At 45.0% G+C, this 19,480-nt stretch overlaps 1 protein-coding gene across 2 annotated transcripts in view; it reads left to right on the top strand.

Annotated features, from left to right (window-relative positions):
• P3H2 (prolyl 3-hydroxylase 2) overlaps nt 1-19,044 on the top strand; it is a 131,057-nt gene extending 112,013 nt beyond the window's left edge. Inside the window, exons 9-16 of one of the 2 annotated variants that reach the window (XR_014783385.1) lie at nt 6,048-6,175; nt 6,759-6,854; nt 7,456-7,606; nt 8,611-8,728; nt 10,054-10,129; nt 12,871-13,011; nt 17,801-18,130; nt 18,767-19,044. Coding sequence is in view for 1 of the 2 variants with exons in the window: in XM_084802530.1 (XP_084658656.1) it covers nt 6,048-6,175; nt 6,759-6,854; nt 7,456-7,606; nt 8,611-8,728; nt 10,054-10,129; nt 12,871-13,011; nt 17,801-17,893 (803 nt within the window). In the remaining variant the exon portion in view is untranslated. Of the gene's footprint in view, nt 1-6,047; nt 6,176-6,758; nt 6,855-7,455; nt 7,607-8,610; nt 8,729-10,053; nt 10,130-12,870; nt 13,012-17,800 lie in introns of both variants that reach the window. The other variant, XM_084802530.1, reaches the window with a different exon arrangement.
• The last annotated feature ends 436 nt before the right edge of the window (nt 19,045-19,480 follow it).

Below are 19,480 nucleotides of genomic sequence, written 5' to 3' on the forward strand. Positions count from 1 at the left end.
ACCCAGAAACATGCTTAGCAGTTTGTTATAAAAGGTATAACACAAGATAAAAATGAACAGCCAGACGAAGTGGACACAGGACAAGGTATGGGGTAACCAGGGCACAGGTCTTCCTTGTACTCTGTGTGCACACTGCCCTCCCAGCACCTCCACTGCAAGCTTATATAGCCCTGGTGTTGTTACAGAGACTGATTTCCACTTCCTCCTTCTCCTGCGCAGCCTATAATCCTCTAGGCACTGGCCCTTCTGGGATGAGACTCACTCTTAGTCCATCCAAGAGATATGCCGCAAGGCACTTTATTAGCAGAAGCTCAGGTGTGATTTTTATATAGACTGTGGATGATAGAACATACTTCGATTTTTAGGGAAACTGCTAGTGTTTTCAGTGGTGCTGAACTAGGCACTGGTAACAAAATACAAATGCATTTCTCATCATCCCACAACCTCAGTGCCCTCAGACACTTGAATAGTATCCAAAGTGAGACGATTGGTAATTTATAAAATTACGAGGCCCAGAACACTTACTTGTATGGCTTGGCAGAAAGCAGATGCCCAGAGAGCAAGACAGGAGGCACGTGCCATAAAGTAGTCTGTCATCTACTCAGGTTAGTGTTAAATAATGTTCGCCAAGGATGGCTCTTCAGCACCAAGATGGCGGCCGCTGGGGGCCACCTTTCAAACTAACTCCAATCTAAGAAACATTCATGACGGCTCACTGAAGACACCTCACTTTAAACTCATTTTTAACATCCATTTCCCAAAGACCATACTCTCTAATGATTCCAGAGTCACTGGGGACAAGGTAGAAATAACGCTGAGCTTGCCCTCTGAAGGCTTGTTTTCAGGGTGTGTGTGTCATGATAGGAAACACACTATGGAAATGGCGCTCCTTGGTCTCTCTATGGCCCCCAGTCATTGTCTGTGAAGGAAGGTGGTAACTCTTCAGGAAATGATAAATGTGACGTCCTTTTAAATCCCCAAAGGGTTGCCCTCATGGCAGAGCTCACTAGCTTCTACCCCACCTCGTGCCTTGTGAGAGGTGATATTTATGAGACTACCATTGCTGTGGCCATGAACCACAAGCAGGGAACACAAAGGCTCACTCCCCTAGATGATCTCTGTTGCAACCAGGAGTCCAAGCCAGGCACATACTTTATGAATGAGAGAAGATTTCAGTTGTTTAACTAAGCCTCCCTGCACAGTGGCTAAGAGTTGGCTGCAGCCATCAAACCAGATCCCAGGAACCATAACCGCTTTGACCACATTTTTATTTTAATTTTCACATTCTCCTCTGTCTGGTGTGCTACCAGAAGTCATCTTTGGATTGATTGCATCTTCATGAATGGCAAGCTTCCCTTTTTTTCCCCTTTCTTTTGTTCACGCTTTTAAGTGTGATAAATTTCTGTTCAAAATTCTGTACATTCTGTGGTAATTAACTAGCTCACAAAAAGCATATTTCAAGTACCAATTTTTCCCGTCTCTGAAGTTCTATATATTTAAGACTTCACGTGCCACCTCGCCTTTATATGGTGTTTGACCGTAGTGGTGAGGGTACTGCCAATATCTTAAATCCCTCTTCTAAATATACTCTATTAAGACAAACTTAACATTGATACCAGATTCTAATATAGTGTTCTAGGCGCAGCTAACTAAATCAGGAATAGTGATAACAGCAACACACACTTATGCAATGAAGGAGTGGAAGGGTTTTTTTTTTCCCAATTGTTTTAGCATGGTAATATTAAAATTCACATTTTAAGAATAACCTTATTATACTTAAGTAAATTACTTCAAACTAGAAAATAATGAGCCCTTGACAAATTACAAACCAATCTAGTTCAGTAAACTCTGTGTTCTATTTCTATTTGAATTTCATATTGGCAACTGTTTTTCTGTGAATCTGCTATTATCTTGTCTTTGTAGCTAAGGGAGTATTTTTTAAATTTCTGAGTTAGAGTAAACATGCAGTTTTCTGAGCTTAAACAAATCTTCCTCAATTTGACTAGGAATTTGAATTGGTTACGTAGATTGGAATACCTTTTCTAAACTATATAAAGAAGGCCTATGAGGGGGACGTTACTATTTTTGTTTTATCTAGTTTTATCTGCTTAAGACAATAGGCAATTATTTTCTCATCATTTCTGTGGGTCCGAATCTAGAGACAATGTGGATACAGCCATTTTCATTCGCTGTCTCTCACAAAGCTTATGCCAACACATCTGCTGGCTGAGGCTGGCTGCTATCTCAGTTAGGGTTTCTGTTCCTGTGATAAAACACCATGACTAAAGGCAACTTCTGGAGAAACACCTTTACTTCAGCTTGTAGTTCCTCATTGTAGTTCCACATCATGGAAGGGAGGTGGGGCAGGGACTCAAGAGCAGGGTGTGGGGAATCTTTCTACCAGCAGAGTATCCAATTGCAGGAGGCAAGAGGGCAGTTCAGCTCAGCAAGACTAAGCAGCCAGTGTTCACTCAAACTTTGGGGGTCTGACCCCTGAGTCGTTTATTTTAGGTATATTTTTAGGCACAGTGCAGTTTGGTGGAAACTTTGTTGGTGAGAATTCACTCACTCCCACGTGCATGTCAAAGCAGACACAAATCTCCTCAAAGGAAAAAAGTAAGGTAAATAAAGATCAAATGTGACTGCATTGAAAATCTTCGTACATGTGGCACCTTCCATAAAGATGGATTCTATAGATTGAGTGTAGCTGACCCTGTGCATCAAAATAGATTCTATAGGTTGACTGAGAAAAACAAGCTTATGATAAAGGTCTAGGAGTGGATCTGGTATCTTCTCCCATCACAAAGGTCAAAGGTCAAAGTCTTTGCACAAAGAGTGCAAAGGTCAGTAGGTTTTCAGCTGCGGCATGCCACATCTTAGCCTTCTGGGCAGATAACAGGATATGCCTTCCTTCCTTCGAAGGAGCAATCCTGTGTGCTGTTAATTCCAGGTTTGCCTGGTGCTTCTCTGAGAGCAGAAAGACCTTATGCCTCCTACAGCAAGGCAGAAAGCTGTAGGAAGGAAGAACCTGAAACAGAAGCCATGGTAGAGTGGTACTTACTGACTTGCTCGCCATGGTGTACTCAGACTGCTCTCTCACAGCACTCAGGACAACCAGCCCTGGGGTAACATTGCCCAAAGTGAGGTGGACTATCCTGCACCAACCATCAGTCAAGAAAACACATCAAGGTTTGCCCACAGACCAATCTGGTGGAAGCATTTTCTCAACTGAAGAACCCTTTCCTATAATGGCTGGGACTTTGTTCCGTGCCATATCCAAGCTCATAGAGGCACGGGCCAAGTCAACGCGCACAAACTGAAATGACAGTGGACTGGATTAGTGAGGCAGGGAGAAGCCACAGTCTCCTATAAGATAACTACAGTCTGACATTGCCCCCCCCCCGGCTTTGTTGTATCCGCCATTAAGAAACCATTACCACTCCATGTCCAGGCCACACAAGGGTAGGAATTTAAAAGGCAGCAAGGAGTATCTTAGGGTCTGTCTGTCTGGCAGAGGAAGGGAAAAAAAGATGAGAGGAAAGGAACACAGAGGAGAGGAGATATGGTGGAGGAGGGGAGGAATTATGACATAAGATAAACTCCTACGTAGTATGTAAGTGCCTGGGAAACGCATAAAGCCTAGTCACACACTTGGAGTTTCAAGCGGTCTTTAGATTCTATCCAATTCAGTATTTCAGAACTGTTCAGTGTAACACATTTTAAGAAACATCAAATTATAAAAGAAGACAACTTATTTTTCTACTTATCCAAAATATATGATACTGAAAACTGTATGATTTAGTCTCAGACTCCAAGAAGGTCTACATTTATAAGTTTTGGTAATAATTTTTAAAATTAAAGGAAGCAATGATGAGGTTGTCTGAATGGCCATCTGTTAGCTGAGTCATGCAGTAGATATGTGTCTTAATGGGGACACCTAAGGTCAATTCACGCTGATTGCGTGACTGAATGGTTGAAGATTAACAAGAATTCCAATTGGTAAGCTTATAAATAATGAGACAAGGCCAGATTAAAAACTAAAATCTACCACACTCACTAAGATTTCATAGTAGTTTCAATATACTAAAAAAAAAAAAAAAAAATGACAAAACCACAGCATTACACAGCAAGCTACTGAAAGAAATGCTAGTCCCAAAGAGCCTCATCCTGACCATTCAGGGAATGTTCATGTGGAATCTAGTCTTTTATTTTAAGCAAAATAATATCAGCCTTTTAAATTAATATTGCTGATTTGGCCACAGTGCCTTTTGCATTTCTGCTTCCCTTCAGTTTCATAATTTTTGGCACTTAAGCTATATGAAGCATAAATGTAGATGATATAGACATAGCTTCAGGGTTACACATGCAGAAGAAAAATTGCATCAAAGATAACTTGTCAGCACTGACACTCACACAGGAACATCGGCTCTAACAAATAGCTATGCACTGCTCAAGACTGATAAACTCTACCTCTTCCTTTCGGTGTTCCATTAGTCATGTCTGTGGTGAAACTCAGATCCAAGCCAGGCTAACAAATAGTGTTATCCCCCAGTTTGACTAATCTGCTCATAGCGATAAGGGAAACATCAACTTCTATGTCCCCTCTTCCTTCAGTGGACTTCTTTTCCCTCCCATGACAGTGCCCTTGGCCTGTTTGTGCTGGCCTTCCTTGGGGAGCTATGGTACCTTCATGAATTTATCAGGTTCTTACATTCTTACATTCACGTCTGTAATAGGGAAAGGAATTGTTTTCTTTCTTTGTTCAATTTCTGCTTCAGTCTCTGCTCCAGCTTTATCACTAATGGAAGCTGCGTTCCTCCATCCCACTCACTCTCCAAGGAGCCTATGTGGGGCTAGTGTTTCCAAAACGGTACAGGAAACCCTCAAGTGAAGAAAACCAATTGCCCTAAATGCAAGAGCACATTGTCCACTAACTGTGTTGGGGAGGAAGCCAGGGGGATATTGCGATCCCTGAAGTCTGAGTCCCCTGTGGAAGAAATCTGGACACCAGATCTGGAGCATGCATGCTGTAGTCGGAGAGCGGGAATGGGCATCAAGAAGTTGCCTGTGACGCTGTCTCAGAGCTACAAATGAGAGACCATGAAGAAGGGCATCTTTCTGGAGGAGATGCTGAGACACGTGGAATTCTGCTTTCTAGGATCACCCAGAGTTAAACAAGAAACAAACAGCTTGACCGCTGCACATACAATGCTTTGTAACACTGCGGCGAGAGCTGGTGTTCAGATCTGCCTTTCCCCTCCACCTGCATTGTGCTTGTTGAATGAAGGGGAGAAAAAAAGGGGGGGGGCGGCTGGAGAGATGGCTCAGAGGTTAAGAGCACTGTGTGTCCTTCCAAAGTTCCTGAGTTCAATTCAGCAACCACATGGTGGCAGACAACCATCTATAATGAGATCTTGTGCCCTCTTCTGGCCTGCAAACATACATGGGAGCAGAATACTCTATAAATAATAAATAAATAACATTTTTTTAAAAAAAAAAAGAAAGAAGAGAGAGCGATAAAGGGAGGACGTGACTATTCCTAAGGGGTTGAGCTTTTTATTATAGATATAAGGGAGGGCACAGACACAAGGCAGAGGCATCTGGGAGAATCCAGAGTGAACATGACCAGTGAACTGAACTGGATACGGGAGAAGAAGCCGGGTAGAGGTGGAGAGCCCAAAGCCAAAAGGAGAATGGAGTGACAAAGTGTGGCAGCCAAAGGCCACAACCTGGGGGAGGGGGGTTGGCGCGGGGCTGGTGGTGGTGGTGGTGGTATGCCAGGTACTGGAGGCTGAAATCTGAGACTCTACCGGGTCTTCTGTCTGTGTTGATATGTTAATAAGCACCCCCGTTAGCAGTTTGTCCCCGGGTTTGAGACCCCAAACCTTTACCAAGCTTTCTACTGTGTCATTTGTCTTGTGCCCCTGCGTCCCTATGGAGACCGCAATTTCTGTGCTATGTAATGCAACCGGCTGGGGTTTCTGTGCCCCTTCCTAGGGGGTGAGAGTGGCAGGGGAAACACTGTCGTTTGTGCCCCCGACCCCCAGGTGGCCCTCTGCTCTATGAGAACATCACCTTCGTCTACAACTCGGAACAGCTGAACGGGACTCAGCGGGTTCTCCTGGATAATGTGCTGTCCGAAGAGCAATGCCGGGAGCTGCACAGCGTGGCCAGTGTGAGGACTGGAGATGGGGGCGGGGTGGGAGGGTGGAGGGGTGGGGGAGGGGGACGGGACTCTTAATGCTATTCTGTCTTGACCCTGCCCGCCGTGGCCTGGAGGAGAAGAGACCCTTTGCCAGTCTAGCCTTTGCCCGGAAGGCGGTGTCCTGGAGGGGGGCAGGCCCCCCATGCCAGAGTGTCCTGAGCCTGGAGGGCAGCATTTGGACATTAAGCTTAATTTCACTTAGGCTGAAGAGAGGAACGGTGGAGGCGCCTCACAGCTTTGGGGTTGGAATGATCTGAAAACTCCCACTGGCTGAATTCTTAGGAGAGTAGCAGTCCAACATGTGACCTACCTAGCATAAAAGTCACTGGAGAAATCCCTTTATTTTAACCAGATATTAGCCAGGATGTGACTAGTTTGTATCATGTGCCTATAAAAAAAAGTAGTATTTTATATTGAAAAACGGATCAAAGAAAAGTAGCCTCTCACTAATTAGAATTGGTTATGCCTGGACCATGGGATTAAGTGTGATGGTTTGGCCCTGGTGGATTCTTACTTGTCACTAATAGAGCGTTTTAATCCATTTTATCCTCAGGGAATCATGCTGGTTGGTGATGGGTACCGAGGGAAAACGTCACCGCATACACCCAACGAGAAGTTTGAAGGAGCAACTGTCTTGAAAGCACTCAAAGTAATTTCTTTGCTTCCACTAAGTTTGGTTTCCTAGGGGATGGCAGAGGGTTCGGAAGGGAGCGAGTGAGGAATGGAAGCTTGGTTGGTGGTTTTGTCCTTCGCTTCGGTGCCGAGGGTTGGTTCTCAGCCTGTGGCTCTCCATCGAACTCCACTGACAGCCGTTTCGCTGATTCAGATGACCACTTCCTTCCGGCATCCGTTTACCCAGTTTCATGTTTCTCAAGTTTGTATCTCACCAAGAACTGTGTGACCGCGCTCCGCAAGGAGCTCGTGAGCTGAAGATGCCACCACTCCAAGATCAGTAACGCTTCTCTTCTCAGGAAGTCTTGTTAGAGAGGAATGAGGAATGCATCATGGGAGACGGGAAGAGAGAACAGTTAGCTTGCTGTACTCTCCCTCTGTGATTAGGAAGAGCCGCTTCGGTGGCTCCCTGTTCTATCTGAAGCCACAAGCACATGGTATTTATTATCCCTGGGAGTTGGTGCAGAGCCGGCCAGTCTGTATTCTCTTAATGAAACCTAGAGCCTGTTTGTCTCAAGCCCTCCAGTCAACCCCATGACCTCTAATGTCCTTGGCTCTTCTGGTTTTGCTTCCTTCAGTTTGGTTATGAAGGCCGAGTGCCGCTGAAGAGCGCCCGTCTGTTCTATGACATCAGCGAGAAGGCTCGGAAGATTGTAGAGTCCTACTTCATGCTGAACTCAACCCTGTACTTTTCCTATACACACATGGTCTGCAGAACAGCCCTGTCTGGTAGGTTTCCAGAACCTGAACTTGTCCCCTTCCTCCCAGAATGCCACAGCAAAGAAAAGAACGCACAGCAAGGCTCTATGATGTTCTGGAGCGATAACTTCCGAGAATGCCATCTGTCTAAAACAGCGAAGATATACTAGCTCTTTTTCTCCATTTTTACTGCTGATGTTCTGGAAGACCTGCATTCTGTACACTTTTCTGTCCATTTCTCATAATTGCTAAGATGTGCAGGAAAAAAATGCTTTCTTTGCTCTGGGTCTCAGGGACCCAGGAAGCTGGAAACTACACTCGCATGGAGTGGAGATGCACAGAGTAATGGGCTCCCGCTAAAGAGCATTCTGAGAGGCAGGTGCCCATCCCTGCTGCTTATTGCCTTTTTTTTTTTTTTTTTTTTTTGGTTTGTTCTTCATTTGCCTCAATGGGAGTGAAGAGAAATATATATGTCAGGCCCTTTATACTCATGGAGAGTGAGTCAGAACCTTTACTTTACATCTGCACGTCTTCTTTGAACTTTTGTTACCCAACATACAGCACAACTCATAACATGAGTGGGATTTACTCAGGTATATGTATGTATTCCATATTTATAGATGAAAAGATGGATGTGGCTTGGCCAAAGATTCATATCAAGTCCCTCAGCTGCTGTTTTTTTTTTTTTATTTTATGTAATCAATTTATTCAGGTTACATCTCAATTGTACCCTTTCATTATTCCCTCCGTCCCTCCCTCTCTCTTTCACCCTATTCCCCTCCCCTAGGTCTGTGACAGACAGGGACCTCCTCCCTCACCATATGGTCACAGCCTATCAAGTCTCATCTTGGTACAGGCTGCTGTTTTTATAGAACCCCATTGCCTTCTGCCTCCCCACCTTTACAACAGACAGTCAGGGACTGAAGATGATGGGAACATGGTGCGGCGTCCACATCTCACACATCACGGTGCTCCTGCTCTCCTCACTCCCCATCCTGCTTGCTCTCACTCTCCCCTGCTCCTTCCCCTGGCAGGCCAGCAGGATAGAAGAAGTGACCTCAGTCATCCCATCCATGCCGACAACTGCCTGCTGGATCCGGAGGCCAACGAGTGCTGGAAGGAGCCTCCTGCGTACACTTTCCGGGATTACAGGTAGGGCTGCTTCAGAGCAGGTGTTTGTGGGATGTGGAGAGCTCCTTTGGTCAGCTTGGTTCCTTGTCCATCTCTGTGAAGCGGAGCTCTCTGGGAGTCAGATGGAGCAGCAGCCAGGAGCGAGAAGGAGGCATCTCATTTTTATCTTAAGAGCCATGTACATTTTGTCTTTTAATTTAATTAATTTATTTATTTGGCTTTTTCAAGACAGGGTTTTCTCTGTGTAGCCTTGGCTGTCCTAGACTCACTTCATAGACCAGGCTGACCTCGAACTCATATTGATCTACGTGCCTCTGCCGCCCGAGTGCTAGGATTAATAGCATGAGCCACCATGCCCAGCTCATTCTGCTTTTTTTTTTTAAAAAGTTGACAACTTGCTTTATAAATCAGTTTGCATCATGAAGGCATGCCATCTTGCATGTGTTTCGCACTCTAAGAGCACAAGGGCATGGCCTCTGGATGTACATAACACACTATCACATACATGTTATTCACACTCACCAACAACTGCGGCTGTGTTTTTTCCTTAAGCAAATGAAACTCTGGAGAAGGACTCTTATCTTTAAGGGGCTGGCCACTGTGAGGTTTTTTTTGTTGCCCAGTCAGTATATGGGCAACACAAGTTGGACTTGATTTTGGTTTTTTTGTCTTTGTTTTTCTTCTCTTGGGGGGTGGGCGTCATGAAGGGGAGCACCTGCCAGGACCAGGAAATGAGTGTGATCAAGGTGCATATTGTGAAATTCCCAAATAATCAATAAAAATATTACATTGGGAAAAAGAGAAGAAACTAGAAACTCAAAGGGGAATACTGTTGTATAGATGAGGAGATAGATGTGTTAGTGCTTGAAGATGTCCTTCTGTCACGAATTATATTTAATAACACGCCAGTTGTTGCTATATTTTATCTTATTGCAAACATTTAGTGGGCAGTCCCTATCTTCACGGCCAGGCGAGGTCACAAGGAATTCATTACCTAAGCTAAAGAAAGAAAAGACCATCCCCTGAGGTGACTTTTATATGTGGGAAGGAGAGAATTACAAGCAGTGTGCCTGGGTTGAGAGGGCTATCTGGAATAAAGCCTCATTAGGTGCTGACAGTGTTCAGTGAGCTTTGAAATGAGGCTAAAATCATATGAAAATGCAATAAACACACATCAGGCATATAATCCAGGCTGTCCCTGAGCTTAAGTTCAGGGGTTTGGAGGGTCAAAGGCAACTAACTAACTTACCATTCGGGCTGGCCCCTTCATCACTAGTCCTCAACATTTTCCTGTGATGCTGGTGAGGACCATATTGTCACTTGGATGCCCTCCCCCTTCTTTACAGCGCTCTCCTGTACATGAATGATGACTTTGAAGGAGGAGAATTCATCTTCACCGAAATGGATGCTAAAACTGTGACTGTGAGTAAAGCCTCTTCCTCAAAAGCGACTTGGTATTCTTCCTTCAGTATTGCCATCTTCCCAAGAGCTTGCCGATGGGTGGATTCCCAAGAATCCAGGAAACAAATGGGGTTCTGGTGGTTTATAGCTAATAAAAATACTAAGCATAAGTCATTAGTTCATTGAGCAATAGGGACTTTTAAGGACTTGATCACAATCGAATAAATAGCGTTAGACTTGGAATCAAAGCCTGGAGGCTCTAGTGCCCTGGAAACAGATCCTACAGGAACATTCAAACATCAGTTCCTAAGTCACCCACCGCCAGGACAAGTCCATGGCTTCCAGTAGCCACCATGCCTAGACGGAGCACCAGCTTCCAAATGTGTACATGTGTGCATGCAAATTTGTATATGCAATTAGTATAAGCCATGAACTTTTACCTCCAAATGCATATGTATACTCGCAAATAGTTTAACCAAAAGTCACAGTCAACTGTTTTAACTCTCATTCAAACTAAGGCCTTCAGAAACCAGCCTCCTTACCACTTACAGGCAATATGGGTTGGCTCTGTTTGTCCTTAAGCCAAAGATTAAACACCCTGTAAGAACACTAAATCTCAAAATGAAGAACTTATGAGTTATAAATTGACTGTGAGGCCTTTTTTCTTTCTGAAAAATCTAAAGAGTTGGTACCTGCGCATGATGCACTTCCAAGTTTTGGCATTATGTATGTAATTCTCACGGTTTGTGAGTTCAGACTTAGTTTGCACATTTTTTTCTCAACAGGAAAATATTCATAGGTAGTCATGGAACACTACAATGGTATAAGTGGTGATATCTCAGGCTCTCTATCAGTGGCTTAAAAGGGACTCCTATGAGAATGTGGAAATAGTACCCAGAAAGACAGTTATAATGCAAAATATTTCATGAAATTGAATGCAACAATGTATATTCAAACAGTATATACTCCCTTTTTGTTTAAAAAGAAAAATAAATCAGTATGTAGTTTGAAGCTAATACTCTGAGAAAATAAATCAAGATTGATGAACTTGGGTGGAATTTGAATCCTTGCAAATGAGTCTTAACTTTTGGAAGAGCTGTGTGCAGAAAACATTTTATTTCCAAACTTCCAAAACGTGAAAACTGAAGAAAATCAGACAGATGATTGCAGATTCCTTTGCCTCTACTCCATCTAGTGGCCGTATTTGGAAGTGCCCAGTGATTGATGCTGCAGCGCCTTGACACCATGTAGCTCAGCCCCATTCTTGGTTGAGTGTAAGTTAAGCACTATCTTGCAGCTTCTACTGCAAAAGTGAGGGGTGTTCCCCTTGCACGGCTCCACAGTTCTAATCACCTAGGCATCTATCGCAAGACCAAGAATCTACTTCCCTCCACAAAGTGAAAGAAAAGATGTTAAGCTGCTAATGGAAAAGCTCAATACCACTTCACATTCATACATGTAGCAGAGTTTTAGGGTTTTTGTAGATAATTAAAATGATCAGGTAGGGATTCTTAAAAATGAGGACTTCTCATCTCCCTCCTTTCCCATAACAAACTTAATCCAATCTCAGGAGGAATGGGAAGGTTTCCTTTCTCCCTTCCCCACATTGGATACTGAAGGACGGAGTTCGGTTCCCAGCACCCACATCCGGCGGCTCACGACTGCCTTAAACTCCAGCTTCTGGGACCCCATGGTTTCTTCTGAACTCTATGGAAACCTGAACACATGTGTACGACCACCACTACCACTACCAAACACACACACACACACACACACACACACACACACACACACACACACACACAATTCCTGGGGTTTATAATATTGATTTTGTCTACTTCTGGCTTCCCACACACAGTCGCAGGACAAGAGTAAAACTTATGTAGCATCCAAGGACTTTAGGAAACAATCCAGACACAGTCCCAAAAGGGTTAGAAAGAACCAGTCCCTTAGCTGTGGAATGGACCTGTATTTACCTCACCCTTCATCCCACATTGTCCAGGGCTACAGTTGTTGGCTTGCTGCATGTGTCCAAGCCCAATGGGATGAGTAAGCATCCATTCTCCCTAAAGGATACAAAATGGTCTCTGCCTTCCTGCATGCCTGTTGAGACGCAGGACCACAACCTCTAACGCTCAGCTGCCTACCCTTGCTCAGCCTTAAGAGTCTCCTGTTAATTTTGCACTGCAGCCCAGGTCCCAAAGCTTGCTGGCCGCTCAGCCTTCTGTTGACTTTTGGGCAAGACAGTACACTGAGAGAACACACAAGCAGGTCACCCTGAGGGATTGTGTGGGTGTTCGGCTGGAGAATTACCAAGGATGACCATGACCTAGGCCAACAATAAAACGTCTCTGGGACCCATCGGGTCCTGGTTTCCTTCCAGTTTCATGGGTATTAAAATGAATCTCCATCTTGAGCATCAATGAACTGATAGTGCCAAGAGCTGTGGTGGCGCACTGAAGTGGAAGGTGTGTGCCCTTGAATGGGCACCTGTCCCCACAGCCCGTGCCATGTGATTCCCACGTGCACAGGACGTGCCACACGCGTTGCTTCGGTGCTTTTATTGTATAAAATGAATGTTATTTAGAAACCTTTTATATTTTTGTAGGTAAAAGGTTGACATAATCTGTGCGTTTTTCAACGCGTAAGACCCTACTGCTCTTTGCTTCAAAATCTAACCCAAATAAGGAATTGCACAGAAGGAAATGGTACAAGGACACATGGTGTAGGAACTGAATGGCTCATTTTTATTTTGTTGCCAGGCCTCGATAAAGCCGAAATGTGGGCGAATGATCAGCTTCTCATCTGGCGGTGAGAACCCACATGGGGTGAAGGCGGTCACCAAAGGGCAGCGCTGTGCTGTGGCGCTGTGGTTTACCCTAGACCCTCTATACAGAGAGCTGGTGAGTTCACAGCTGCTAACAAGGCAGCCCAGTTCCCTGGATTGACCACCTTTTAAGGGCCTTTGCTTCATTCCTAATCCTGTAGTGAGAGCTGGCGGGGGGGGGGGGGGGGGGGGGGTGGTGAAGGCACTTTTTACCCAGTTGAGTTTTACCCATGAAGACATTTGCAGAAATAGATCTATTCATGCACTTTGGTTGTTGCAAGGAATGTTGAGTATTGACCTCACTGACACAGTGGTGCAGCCAAGGACGGTCTCCTGGTCACCAGAAATGTTAGGAACGCATCAAAATAGCACTGACCAGTTTCTGAAGCATGGGTGCGAAAGGACAGAGAGAGATGGAAGATCATTATTATTTGTAAAGTTATTAAGTTAAAAGTTATAATACTATATTTGAATTGTCTGGGAGACTTACTGTTCCCATCTGTCAAGAGGCCCAAAGTCAAGACCCACAGGCAGAATAGGAACTCCAGGGAGAAAAGACTCGGGCTCCCTTTGGGGAGTAACTTCCAAGTCCTCGCCTTGGTCCACTGGGTTTATCAGCTTGAAAATAGCCCTCAGAACTCCACCGGAGGTCAAGAGACTGATGGCAGAGATCACTGAAGGTAGACCCGAAGCCAACACAGAAGTCTACTCATGACTTCAGAGTCTACTGAAGACCTGAGTGCAGATGGAGACATGAAATTCTAGTTTACCCCTTTAAAGATTTGTACGTTGTTTTTGTTGTTGTTGATGATGATGATGACAGCGATGATGAGACAGGATCTCTTGGTGTAGAAATAGCTTTCCTGGACTCACTTTGTAGTCCAGGCGGGTTTTGAACTCACAGGGATCCTCCTGCCTCTGCTTCCTGAGTGCTGGGATTAAAGGCATGCACTAAGCGCAGCTAAAGGTGTATCTAATTTTTAATTACGCATGGCTACGTGCTCATGTGAGTGCAGTGGAGTTCTGATGAGGACGCCCAGCCTCCTGGAGTTAGAGTGAGCCACAGGACATGGCAATTGAGGACTAGCCAACTGCCTTTGCAAGAAACCCTGTGCGTCTTAAACAAGGCCATACCCCCCTGACCCTGAAGTTCTAGTCTCAAAAAGATGTCACACATATTTTTTCCTTTCAATTTATAACTTGTATCCAGTTTCAGCGGCAGAAGTTTAGAAATATCCCCCTTTCCAATGATCAGAAACAGCATTTTTCCCCACACTCTCAAGGCACTTTCTTCATTGCCTGGTGGGTCTTTAGAGTGCTTAGGTGAATAGAAGATAGCCCTGGGCTACAAGGGAGGTCTAGCAGCTAGGAAAAGGATAAACTGCAGTAGCATCCTAAGTGGGAGCTGTAAGGACGGCTTGCATTAGCTCAGACAGGAAGACGACAGCCTGGCACAGGAAGACAAAAAAGGAGACAATGGATAGAAGCCAGCAGAGCCCAAAACACTTTGTGGGAAGCACAACAGCCTCCTGCACCTGTAGTTTCTCTCTCCTTGGGTTTTAAATCTACAAAATGCCAGCACCACTACCCCTGTGTTAAGGTGTGGACAACAAATTGTGGGAAAATCAGCACCCTATTTTAGTATTAATTTTATAGCATTTTATATCCATCACTCCCTCACAATGCACTGCACTTATAAAAACCATTAATGCAAACCTAGTTCTCTGCTTCTTCCTACACGAGTTGCTTCAACACCAGTGTTAAAGCTTCATGGAAAAGTACTGAGAAATGTCTCCACTCGTCAGGCTGTGGCGGCACCTAGTGGTCACCGTAGGAAATGACAACCACCTCTTAGTGTTGCTAATGGAAAATTTTCTCCTCTGCCTTGAGTCCCAGCAATCACCTGAGGCTCTAACGCATGGAAAACTTAACACCTGATTCCTACCTTCAGATGTTCGTATCTAATTATGTACAGAGCTGTCGAGTACCCAGAGTTTAAATTTTCCCAGATGGTTCTAATATGTAACAAAGTTTGTGAATCTCTGATTTAAACCCAGACTTAAATCGGATCCCTGAACAAAGAAAGCCTGACAAAGAAAAAAAGAAGTAAAAGGTTGTCTGTATAAATTACTGAATGGGTGTGGTGCCACACAGACCTTAATCCCAGCACTTAGGAGCCAGAAGAATGCAGATATCTGAGTTCGAGGCCAGAGCAAGTTCCAGGACAGTTGAGGAAACCCTTTCTCAAAACAAAACAAAGCAAAACAAAAACAAACAACAACAACAACAAACAACCAAAAAACAAAACAAAAAACCCAAATAAACAAAAACCAAATAAGTACATACATACATGCATGCATATATGCAATACTCCTCATCTTCAGGAATTATCCAGTCACATACAAACTTAATATTAGATGCTGTGCCAACACGTGGCTTCCTTCCCTTGAGGAGAACCATGCACTGGTGTTTCTGGTGGCCATCAATGAAAGCTTCACATGCTTGTGAGCTTGCTGAGCGGCCCACTTTCAGAAGCAACTGTGCGGTTTTCCATTATTCAGTGTGTTTCCTCCTCTTAGTTGCCTGCGTGCGGCATCATTATCAACTCCCAGCCTCTGCTTGGCAAGGGCCAGAATATGGTTATTCTTATAATTTAGTGTGCTGGAAACTGTTCTAGGGACTGCCAATGGGGACTAGAAATTGGATAGGACACAGCTTCTACTGTGTGGAACTTAAAGTCAAGCTGGAGAGATGCTAACAGGGACCCAAGTTAGTAAAACCGTAGGAGAGTTTTGTAAGGATTGACTGCAGCAAATGATGACTTGGAGACATAAAGAATCAGTTAGGGAAGATTTCATTTGGAAGGCAGGGTTGGCAATAAGCCTTATTAGCTGGGCTTCTCTAGTGGGAAGCACTTTTGGCTTCCATCCACATAAATGATTCTCCTTTAATATCATAGAGCCCTCAATAGTGGGTAGTAGGTTTTATAGGCACAGATATCAGTGACTGAGAAAATGAGCTTCCTCTCTCTCTCTCTCTCTCTCTCTCTCTCTCTCTCTCTCTCTCTCTCTCTCTGGCCTACATTCTAAAAGGAGAAAAAAGGACAATAAAACAAGCAAAATTATGTAAAAAATCAGAAGACTGTTTTTCAACACCAATGAGTGATATGCAGAAAAAAGAACATAACTGACTTAACTGTAGATAGTAGACAAACTATGTTCAAATGCGTGACATGTGAGCTGCAACCAAGTGGCAGGAAGAGCCAACTAAAAGGAGCACTGCAGGGGACAGGGGAGTATTCCAGGCAGAGGACAACTTGTAAAAGACAGACCAGAGATAAGAGGTTTGGCGTAGAGTAATCAGGAAATAAAAATTGAGCTGGGAGAATGCTCAGCACCATAGCACCCACCTTGCACGTGCGAGCTTCGGGGTCCAATCCCTAGTGCCAGGAAAACAAACAAACAGAAAACACAGCTCTCAGAAGGAGGTCAGAGTAGCTAGGATATTTTCCAAAAGATGAACGTTGGGCGTGAGGATAAGGTGGAGGCAGGGGCCACAAGGCACATTAAGACACGTGGGTTTTATTCTAGCTGCCAAGAAGCCATTGCGGCCACCCTCCACTCCCCACACCCCCTGTAAGATTCCCTACTCCTAGGGAAAGCCTGGACTGAGAAGATGGCTCCAGCCACCATGGAGACTTAGTTTAGAGGAGTGCCACATATAAATGATGGTCTACCCACAGGGGAAGGTTGCCTGTGAAGTTTGGAGGAAGGCATGCTAGACTGATGTAGGGTAACAGAAAATGCAGACTCTACTGAAAGCATCCGAGGGAGCCTTTTTGCCCAGATTAGGGCTGGGAAAGTATTTCGACAATGAACCCTCAGAGACGTTTAGGCAATCTAGAGTTGTGGTAGAGGGTAAGCCAAGAGGCAGGGCACAATAAGAAGGAAAAAATAAAAATAAAAACCCTATAGCTCACTACGAAAACAGAACCTGGGCCCAGCTGAAGAGTTGTGAGCCCCACGTAGGACAACGTTGCCCTTGACATAAGGAAGAATGTCCACCAGGAGCCTAAATGAGGAGTAAAACTTGTTTGGAACCTTCTAGAGCACTTAACGAGAAGGATCCTTATGGGTTGCTCTTAAGACACGGCACTTAGCTATCTATAGGAACTTTCACAATGTTCAGACACAACTTTAGTTCTCACAGTGTGGGGACATCTTGTAGACCAAGTCTTAATATTTACAGTAAGCAGGAAAGTCCCCCTTCTGTCCTCTCTTCTCTTTCTTCTCTCTGTCTTTTCTCTCTTCTTCCTCTCAAATGTCAGTGGCGCCATGGCTGAGAAACTCTGGCCTAAAACAAGGCTACAGGCATATTCTATAAAGAGACAGGGACAGAAACAGGACACAGAAAGCCAAGGCCAAATGTCTTATCAACTGCAGGAGACTACGGCCAGGCTTTTCAGGCAAACTACTACAGTAGTTTTTGTTTCTTTGTTTGTTTGTTTTGTTTTTTTTCTGAGAGACAAAAGTCATGAGGAAGAGCATGGCAGAGCTCAGGGAGCAATGGCGAGCTCAGTCTGAGCCCTGAGTTGAGGGGGCGATGGTGATGGGGCAGTGAGACAGAAAGGGTAGAAAGCTGATGAGCGGATGAGGCTTCCTCCTCAAGAGACACCTCAGAAGGTCATTGCCTCGAACCTGGGCATGTGTGGCGAGTGGCCCGGTTCGGATGAAGCAGCCTTATCCCCGACTGGATGTAGCGCCAATCTGTGCACAGATGGCTGGCTGGAAGTGTGGGGGAAGCATCTGCTGCCTGGGCTGCTTATTATGCCTGTAGCAGAAATGTGTCAATTGTCTTTTTTGCAGGAGCGGATACAGGCTGATGAAGTGATTGCCATCCTGGATCAAGAACAGCGCGGGAAACATGGACTGAATATTAACCCCCGAGATGAGCTATAGAAAAGAGAGTGTTCTATTGACTATTTATTTAAATTGATAATCTTATGAGAACTGTTTTATTTTTGTACAGAGCCGTGGTATAAATTAACAGGACACTGGGCGTGGCTAGATTCCTCCTCTGTGCCTACCTGTGCTCGCTTTGCCTCCTTCCTGTGTTCCTTGTGTTTTCTTCAGTTTCTCATTCAGGACTCGGGCGTGCCCGCAAGCACACCTCACACCCAGAGTCACATCCCACAGGTAAACAAACACCCCAAATATACTATAGAAACACACACACGCCACTCACACACCATACAAACTTCCAAACATGCCACACAGACATAAACACACCCAAACACAGATGGCCCAGATACACAAACACTACATGTCTCTCTCTCGGACACACACAGTCATACACACATACATACCATTGCCACACACATATATACATAGATATACATACATGCACATGTGCATGCATGTGCACATGTATGCGCGCGCGCACACACACACACACACACACACACACACACACACACACACACTATGTTGCATATCCAGAAGCTCAACACCATAGGCTGGTACTCAGCAGCCCCATGACTAGAGTGTGCCCCAGTTCTAAAGTTGGTGTGTAAATTGACCTCAGGCCTCAGTGCTTGCTGCTTTCCCCCGTGGCCTCTCATGGTGCCGATGGCTAAGAGTTCAGACTCTTACCAGCAAGCTTGGCTTGTGTTGATGAGCCCCTAATTCAGTCTGCAAGGGCATAAGAATCACAAACAGCAGCATCTTTCAGCCTTGACGAAGCCACCGCTGGAATAAGGACTGTGGCATGGGGCTGCCGTGCATGGAACTTAGGATGCTGTTTTCAACAGAAGTTTTGCTTCCCCTCCACAGTGCTCTGTAAAAGTCAGCCCCTGAGTCGTCCCTGAACGGTCACACAGAAGTTCCAGCAGCAAAGGTTCACCCCAGTGATCATGGAGGAAGAACATTTTTAATCCCCCTGCCTCAGGCGCTATGGCTCCCCCTGCTGGAGAGAAGATGCTGCTGGTGAAAAGTCACTTCTCTCATGCTGCTCCTTGTCTGCCTCTGTCGGACAGCCTCTTCTTAGTGCTGCTGTGGGCTCACAGAGGCACGCTGTGTCTGGGTTGCTTAATAAAGGGAGCCTTGTGGCAGCTTTTGTCTCCTCATATGTGCCCGTTTTATCTTCCAGTGATGGTCTTGTAACTCTCTGGGACATCCCAGGAGTGATGGACCACGACAATTTTGCTAGCAGACAGTGGGCAGCAAGAAAGTAGGTAGCATACTCTGGAAGGACCAGAACTGGCTAGCAAGCTGGAGTGTACAATCAGAGGACTCGAAGACTTAGGGTTTCACTGCCAAGGCACTGCTCTGTCTTATTCTAGCCTCTGGGAGCCTGTGGCATGTCTAGCTAGTGGGGGAGACCACACCCACTCTTGCAATGTGCACTAGTCAAGGTGAGGTTTACGTTCTGCCGCTTGTAACCTGGTTAGTGCTATGGACCTTTGTTCTCTGAAATTGAGATTCAACTATAGGGCTGTGTGCTGTCAGCCTTCTGCCGCCAAACCAAAATTCTGTTTGTATCTCTGC

Source organism: Acomys minous (genome assembly GCF_964271855.1).
Source record: "Acomys minous genome assembly, chromosome: 11".
In the NCBI taxonomy this organism is placed as follows: Eukaryota; Metazoa; Chordata; class Mammalia; order Rodentia; family Muridae; genus Acomys; species Acomys minous.